The sequence below is a fragment of the Camellia sinensis genome, chromosome 9, assembly GCF_055761805.1.
Source record: "Camellia sinensis isolate YWXY chromosome 9, ASM5576180v1, whole genome shotgun sequence".
Classification (NCBI taxonomy): domain Eukaryota; kingdom Viridiplantae; phylum Streptophyta; class Magnoliopsida; order Ericales; family Theaceae; genus Camellia; species Camellia sinensis.
Window position 1 is genome coordinate 9,931,023 of NC_138969.1, and position 8,832 is coordinate 9,939,854.

The following is an 8,832-nucleotide window of genomic DNA, read 5'->3' on the forward strand; positions in this document are numbered from 1 at the left end:
AACTATACAATTTATAAAATTTGGTTCGATTTATCCAGTTATTAACTTGCAATAATTGAATTAATTAAGTTAATTCTAAGTTTCTTGGAATTTGAACCACTTTAAAATCATGTTTGAAATTTGTAATATAACCTTTTAGACCTTTAAATTATCAATGCAATTTTTTTTTTTAACATCTAAATATAACTTAAAAGTTTTAGGACTAGAAAATCATCTTTCATTTTCCAAATAATAGTGAGTAGAATTAAATTTGTAGCAAAATCAAAACCTATATTAAGCCCATTTGGCACGTACATCTACATGTGAACATAACTTCCACATGTTTCATGTGGAAAGAAAGATGTTCACATGTCACTATCAATTTCTTTTAGGGTGTTGCTTGGTAGTTAAAACTTTTTGTGAGTCAAATTAGCTTAAATGATGTGGCTTGATAATGTGTTAATGACGTGAAAAATAATTATTTATTAAATTAAATTTCTTTTTCTTTTTTTTGGGATACTAAACCTAATTGTTCTTGATAATATACGATTTCTTGAGATATTTTATCAACTTTTTTTTCTTGTAAATTCTATATCTTTAGTAATACTAGTATTTAGTAGATTTTGTAAAAATTCATGACGTTGGTGACAGTTTGTGATTAATATTAGTATTTGATTACGATCTAACAACAGATCTTGGATATAGAAATGGTGATATAAATTCATAAAAAGGAAAAACTTATTTATAGTTCTAAGATGTTTTTATTTTAGGCTCACTATGCATACAAAATAAGAACAGTATCTAAAGATTTTGACTGTTACCTAAACGTAGTCAGCGTAGGGCTCTGGTGTTGGCAAGCTTCCAATTTACAGAGATAGCTAACCTCAACCTTTCCTTCCATAGATCAAGTTTAGCACAGATCAGTAGTAACACATTCTTTTTTGAAATAAAGAACTTTTTTATTTATTGAACATAGATTTACAAGGAAATGAGTGTCTGTAGACTGTTAGATTGTTAAAGTATTATTTGCTCTAAAAAGACCTGAGAACCAGACGTCTTTCTTAGTTTTAAGTATATTCTAAGTAATCTCTCCCCTTTTACTCTCTCTTAAGGCCTTTATATAAGCACCTTGTGAACTTCAAAGTCTGGACTTCAACTTATTCTATAAACATAAAATATTTTATACATTAAATTTTATTATTACTTGAAGATAAACAAGAGACAAACAAATAAGTGGTGTGGCCACATGCTGATTTACTTATGAACAAGAGATACCTGGTGGTGTAGTCACATAAAAGCGTAATCTTCAGCCCATGCTTTTGCCAAACTACCCATGGTTTTATCAATTCCACTACAAGAAATTAGTAATTTAGGGACTAATATTTAGAGACCAACTGAATTTAGTCTCTAAAAACCATCATTTAGAGACCAAAATAAATTTGAAGAGAAAATTATACAATCACCGTATATTCTTTTATGATAGTCTAAAAAAAATTATTTGAAGACTTTTAGGGACCAAAAAAGTTAAAGTTTATGTTGATTTGAGCACATGACCCCGTGTGTGAGGTTGGCAAAAGCTAGGGACGAATTAATTTGGTTGCTAAAGGTCGTCAAATACGCGCTTCACTCGATCGATCCCTCCATCAGTTGTCAAATACGTGCATTGTTAAGCTGGATTCCTTCCTTCACTACAATCGGTCTCAGCTAGGGCTCAATCAATTTCAGCTATTTCCTCTATCTAGGACTCAATCAATCGATCTTCAGCTTCGATCGATCAATCGATCTTTGTGCTCAAAACAGTTAGGACTCAATCAATTGATCTTCAGCTTTGATCGATCTCAGCTAGGACTCAATCAATCTCAGCTAGGACTCAATCGATCTTCAGCTTCAATCCGAATCGATCTGTGTGCCGCCTCGTATCAGAATCGATCTTCACCTCATTTTTGAATCGATCTGAGTTCTTTGGCTTCAATCCGAAGGTAAATAGCGATTTGGTATGTTTTCAATCCCTTTCTCTCTGCACAGACACATCATATATACATGTACATATCTACATATATACTCCTCTGTATTCATTCAAATTGCTTGAATTTGAAATTCTGTATTCATTCAGAACTATATAGGTACTTGATTTCATATATATATATATATATATATATATATATTGTTGTACATGCATATGTATACTAGATTTGTGCTTTTGATTTTGGTGGTGAAGATTCTTGCTATAATATGTGACTGTTAATGAATTGTGGAGAAAGATGCTATGACGTTACATACATAAGCTGAATAATGAAAACAATGGCAGAAAATAAACAAAGCAGAGCAAGTTCTACAATTGTCACCAACTGTAATGAATTCTAAAGGAGTCCAGAAGTTTTTTTTTTTTTTTTTTTTTTTTAGACGAATTTTTTGATCATATTACAACAAAGGAGAATTGAGTAGAAAAAGGAAAACTACTATACTCAATTGCACTAATTCATCTCTCCTAAGAATTAAATTATTTTCAAAAGTCTAGATAGAATGAATTGGGATTAATGCTTTCTTGAATTGGGATTAAATTATTTTTGGTTGCCTTCATGGTTTTGACAGATTGATGCTCATACTGGTAATGTTAGCGATCTTGCTTTCTGTCACCCAAACAAACAACTATGCGTTATAATTTGTGGGGAGGACAAGACTATTAAGGTTTGGGTTTATTGGGTATTTTCTTTCATGGAATGGTGAAACTGTGGACTGCAATCATAAAATCTCATGTCTGTAGGTCTGGGATGTTGCCACTGGTTCTAAGCAGTACACTTTCGAGGGTCATCAGTTACCTGTTTATTCTGTGTGCCCACATACTAAGGAAAACATTCAGGTATCCTTTTTGTTCAAGGCTTACTTTGTGACTTTCCGTACAAGGGACCTTGACCGAAAAAAGGGCTACCCAAAGAGTTCAAAGTTAGAACTCCTCAGTTCTTTTTTCTTTTTCTAATTCAGAATAACCCTTATTCATTTTTTATATTAATGAATTATTACTTCGTTTCAAATGTTTTGGAATTAGAAACTTTCTTGCAAGTTTGAACTATTTTACAATGCTATTCCAATTTGTTCTGTAACATCTGTTATCTATCTGAAAATATGAGGAATGTCACACTCAAATCCTCACTTTATGAGTGATGTTCTACGCGATCGTTAGACCTTTCCAATCTGTTTCTTATAATTAAGGATCTTTCTTTTTCTCTATCAGTTCATCTTTTTGACGGGTATTGATGGGAAGATTAAGGCATGGTTGTATGATAATTTGGGTTCAAGAGCTGATTATGATGCCCCAGGACATTCTTGCACAACAATCGCTTATAGTGCTGATGGGACAAGGTATATATAGGATAGGCTGTTAATTCACAAGAGGATCTGTGCTTCATTTGCATCTTTTCTGATCATGTTGAAAACTCTGTAGGTTGTTCTCATGTGGGACTAGCAAGGAAGGAGAATCATACATTGTAGAATGGAATGAAAGTGAAGGAGCTGTCAAGCGGACATATCATGGTCTTGGGAAGCGGTCTGTTAGGGTTGTGCAATTTGATACAACAAAAGACAAATTTCTGGCTGCTGGTGACGAGTTTGTAATCAAATTTTGGGACATGGATAATGTTAACCTCTTGACAACTACTGATGCAGAGGGTGGATTACCGGTAATAATCAAATTGTATCTCTTTTAGATTTGCTTCCCATCTTTCTGGAGAAATGTCTTGGTGTAAAGTAATAATCCTTGTATAAAAAACCTCTCAGGCTTCGCCTTGCATTCGGTTTAATAAGGAAGGAACATTGTTGGCTGTCTTAACAAGTGAGAATGGTGTCAAGATTCTTGCAAATTCTAACGGTGTTAGGCTTCTGCGTTCCATTGAAAGTCGTGCACTTGATGCTTCTAGAATGGCTTCTAAGAGTGCTGCAAAAGTGAGTCTCTCATCAAATTTTCCTTGGCAACTTTGATATGTACATGCTCTTTTTAACATGCATTATGTATCATGCAGGCCCCCATAATTGGTACATTTTGTGCTTCCAGTTCAGCTGCTGGAACAAATGTTGGTGTTGCAGATAGAAATGCTCCAGCGATCCCTATGATTACACTTAGGGGTGTGCATAATACCACTCAAACCGTCGAAACCGCTCAAACCGCACCGCCAAGGCAAATTCGTTATTATTTGCCAATCGAACCGCCGGTTTTTGGTAAGAAAAATGGCAAATTCTAGTGACACTTTTATCAATCCACCGGTTTCTATTTTTCTTCCAAACCGCACCGACCCGTATCGCTATTAAATCATGTTTTATAAGATTCTAAAAATTCTTTTTTACTTAAGTTTGCTTGTTGTTCTATACCTTAGAATATAGTATTACATTACTGCTCAAGGGGAATTCAAGATGTCAGTAATCCAAAATAAAATTGGATTCCAATTCACTTTTCAATCTTTTTTTTTTTTCTAGCCATGTTGCAAACTTGCATCAGCTCACTTTTCAATCTAAATACTTTTCAACAGTAAACATTTTCAATATATTGTAAACCCTGAATGATATTAATTTTATGTATTGTATTTGATCATTGTAGCTTCCACAGATGTTTGTAATGAACTGATGGCAAAGTCGTTGATATTATCATGTTGTTGCTACACTTGCTGCATCAGAAGAAAGCTTCGCAAGATGCTTAACATCACGGTATCTCTTGTCTTTTTTTTACTCTTTGATTTAAGTTTTGTAATTTGAATTATATTTTTAATAAACCGCCAATCCGCCTGAATCGCCAAGGCAAATTCGTCATTATTTGCCAACCGAACCGCCAATTTTTTATAAGGAAAACGGCAAATTCTAGTGACACTTTTATCAATCCGCCACACGCCATACGGTTTCTATTTTACTCTCAAACCGCACCGACCCGCACCGCGCACACCCCTAATTACACTGGTAAGCAAGGATACCTGTTAGGTGGACACTGGTGTGCTTCTTTCACAAAAGTTGCATGGTTTTCATTTTAATTATCCCATCTGTGCTTTGTTATAGATGATTGGATGATGTCATATGCCCAAATGGTCATATGTGAGTACTATTCCTACTGCTTGGTTAGAGTTTTTCAAAAACTCTTTTCAGAAAATTCTACTTTCTTATTTTTCGTGTTTTTTTGTTTTTTTCTGAATTTTTTAAAGATTTTAAGCAATTTTTTTTACTTTTTAGACATACCTAACATAAATATACCTAAAAAGTAAAAAATTTGTGAAAGAAACCTTTTAAAAATTCACTAAATATCAAAAATATAAAAAAAATACGAGAATTCTGTACATATTTTGTATTTTTATGTATTTATTAATTTTTTAAAATATTTTTTCACAAATTTTTTACTTTTTAGATACATTTAAGTAAGGTGCATCTAAAAAAGTAAAAAAATGTTTAAAATTTTAAAAATATTTACTAAAAACAAAAAAACATGAAAACCAAAAAATTCAGTTTTTAAAAAACTTAATCCAAAAAACTCAAACCAAACTGCATCATATTCTACCCACTATTCATTGGGAGATTCATGATTTCAGCAGTGTACATAAGATAGCATTTCGTGTTTTGGTGGTTGCTTTTTGTATCAGGGATCTAAGCCACAATGATCTTATGGGAAAGATTCCAGAATCCCTTACCTCAATTCCATATTTGAAAACATCATAAGTTCAATGATTAATTTGTTTTGGCATTATAAATAAACTGTCAAGATCCTACACAGGAGCCTTGTTTGGAAAAAAAAGAAAAAAAAAAAAGAAAAAAAAAGAGGTTTGTAAATAAAACTGTTTTGGCATTAATTTGTTTGTAAAAACTGGTTTGTAAAAAAAAAAGAGGTTTGTAAATAAGATCCCACACAGGAGGCCTTGTTTTGGCATTAATTTGTTTTGGCATTATAAATAAACTGTCACAATCTTCATACTTGGATACTTCTAGCACGGATTGTTGTGTTGCTGGTAGGTTTGTAAATATTTTAGTTTATATTCTTTTTTGGTTGGTTGTTTATTCTTTTCATCAAATTCATATGTTAGACATTGATGTGTTTTTTCTATACGCCAACATTTTAGAAGTCTCCCTATGATGGAATCAGCCCATGCAAACCCACATGAAGATATCGAAAAAGAGGCGATACCTGTGTCAATTATGGGCTGATAAGACGTACCAGGTAATTGTTGAACACACTTGTAATGCACTTGCACACACTTGGGCTGCTGATGATACTACAGTTGCTGCTGTGGCGGATGCTGCTACTATGCATGTAGCTGCTGCTGTTACTAAGCATTTGGGTACATGGACTTGATTTCTTTTGAATATATTTTTACACTTCATGCAGGAGAAATGTCAGAAAAACAAGGAAAATCGGTTTGAGCTTAAAGTCCTCCATACAGCTGGCTCAAAGGCATTTAGAAAGGTGCAATACGATGAGGTAAACAACTGACCTTTAAATCATAGGGTCTACATGGCACTTTTTTTATTTCTTTTATTTGGTGATGTATGTACTCCATAGGATACTAACTATAACTATAAAGGTTTTGACAGCGAGACAAGGATGGAAAGGAGCTTGGACTTGTTGATTTGTATCACAAGACACACTTTAGTCAGAAAAGGCAAGCATGGGTCCATAATGAAGCTGAAATTAGACATGTAAGAATTTTCTGATGTTAAATATAAGTATTTTCCTATTAATGATTACTTGACTAAGGCTCATGTGTTGTGAATCTTTAGCACTAAGAATGAACAATGTAAATGATTAGGACTAGATCATCCAAGGGGTTTTTGAGTTACAAGTGACTACTAGATTATGTCCTTGCTGCCCTGGCTATGTATTTGGCATTTGGCAATATAGAGAAGGCTACCTATTGGTTACGTGCTTAGATTATGATAACCTTATTGTGTTGATTCTAGGTGACTCTCTTGTTGTGTTGATTCTTATTATAGCTCACTACTACTCCAAATACACTGAGATAACATGTTTTTTTATTATTTGTAACTTATTTGATTATGAATGACTATTGATTATTTAATGAGGTTATGTTGTGTTGATTCTTATTATTTGATTTTTCTTTTTGAATTTTGGATTGCAGGGATGTCCAAAGGGTGTCACACCTAAGTACAGCTTGAAGCCTCTTGTGCCAAGGCTGTCTGATATAAAGCCTGATATTGATGTTGAGAAATTGTTTTTTTAGAGATTCTCTTTGAAGAAACTATTGCTATTCTTCATTTAAACTGTTACTACTTTGATTTGAATTTGGAAACTTTCAGTTTTAATTTTTGTAAAATTTTACTTTCTATATACTCATTATGGTTTGAGAATAGAGTGTGTTTGATATGTGAATGTCAATTTTTTTTTAATATGATTGGATGACATTTAATTTTGTGCATTTTAAGCTACGAGATTAAATGATTACAAAATTTTAATTTTGATTTTTAGCGACAAAAATATGTTGTAGAGAAAGTTATATGTCTTTTAGCGACCAAATATCATTGTCGTTAAAAATGTCATTATTTTGTTTTTTGCGACCAAATTGGGACATTTTATGACGAAATATTAGCGACCAAATGTTTAGTCTTGTAAAATTAAACATTTTGTGACGATATAAAATTGGTCGTTAATTGTCATTTTTAGTGAAATTTTCAAAAATTTGTCGCTAAAGACTTTCCTAGACGCACTTTTAGTGACTGTTTTAGTGACGGAATTAATTTTGTCACAAAAATTATTTAGAGACCAAAATAATAGTTTTAGGGACCAAAATAATTGGTCGCCAAAAGTTTTATATGTTGTAGTGTTCGTTGCATTGTCTAGATTTCATACCCTTTTATCACCCATGATATCACTAAGATCATAATTTTCATCATATTCTTCAAACATCTCATCCTATCCTTCTAGATCTTGTTTCATCAGATATTTTTTCAAAAATTTACGTCCCATTTCAGATAAATATGTCCCCCAAATCTACCTATTTCAAATAATCATATACTGATTCATAATGCAATCCTAGAACAATTATTTTTCCCACCAATGATGGTGTTATTGCAAACGTAGTCCTTTCATAATGAATTAATTTGAATCAAACTCTTGCTAATTCTATAGTTTCGTGAGATATTATGAAAAATCCTCTTGCCCTTGCTTCTGTTAGATTTAATATAAAAAGTTTATCCCAATCTTTGAACCAATCACATTTGTAGGGGATCACATCTTTCTTGTCTTTCACTTTTATCAGGTAATGAGCTACATTTAGACATTCATCCTTTACCTTAGTTTGGGCAATTGTAAATATAATGAGTATCATGCTTAGATATTCTTTACAGACTTCATAAATTCTCCTGAACTTGAATTGTAGAAATTTGGTGAGCTGAGAGAACATAATACTTTGTGAGTGAGATGGAATGTCGAATATATTGATTATTCATAATTTCCACATTTGAACCAAATGATCTTTTGAACTGATGACCTTGTCTAGATCGAATAAAATTTTTAATATTCTACGACTGTACAAGGTTATCCGTTCGTTAAAGTAGCACCACTGAGTTCCTAGATAGGTGGCATATTCTTCATACCATCTCAGAAATAACTTAATAAACATACATCTTTTTATTTTTATATTGGATGTCATAGGGGAGTGGAAGAAACAAATATAATACTTCTAATCATGAAAAAGGATTTGGCTACTAAATAGATTGTCCTAATGAGCTTGTTCACAAAACGGCTTTTCCCTGTTGCTTGCATTTTTCTGATAATTTCAGTACTGTCTTGTGTCACCAAGTCCAGCACTTCTTGAGTCTCTGTCAGGAGTATTTCCTTCTCTGGTAGTGTAAGTCTTGTGAATGTAGATG

At 32.7% G+C, this 8,832-nt stretch overlaps 2 protein-coding genes across 2 annotated transcripts; both read left to right on the top strand.

Moving 5' to 3' along the window:
- Positions 1–2,557: 2,557 nt before the first annotated feature.
- LOC114261885 (topless-related protein 4-like) lies at positions 2,558–6,298 on the top strand. The gene is made up of 8 exons (XM_082888771.1): positions 2,558–2,667; positions 2,744–2,839; positions 3,212–3,339; positions 3,422–3,656; positions 3,754–3,918; positions 3,996–4,098; positions 5,017–5,075; positions 6,089–6,298. The coding sequence occupies exons 4-8, from the start codon at positions 3,606–3,608 to the stop codon at positions 6,296–6,298; spliced, it is 588 nt and encodes a 195-aa protein (XP_082744897.1). The 5' UTR covers positions 2,558–2,667; positions 2,744–2,839; positions 3,212–3,339; positions 3,422–3,605.
- Positions 6,228–7,312, top strand: LOC114312815 (uncharacterized). Its single transcript, XM_028259104.2, has 3 exons — positions 6,228–6,424; positions 6,538–6,642; positions 7,083–7,312. Exons 1-3 carry the CDS (start codon positions 6,326–6,328, stop codon positions 7,182–7,184), a joined length of 306 nt encoding a protein of 101 aa, XP_028114905.2. The 5' UTR covers positions 6,228–6,325; the 3' UTR covers positions 7,185–7,312.
- The last annotated feature ends 1,520 nt before the right edge of the window (positions 7,313–8,832 follow it).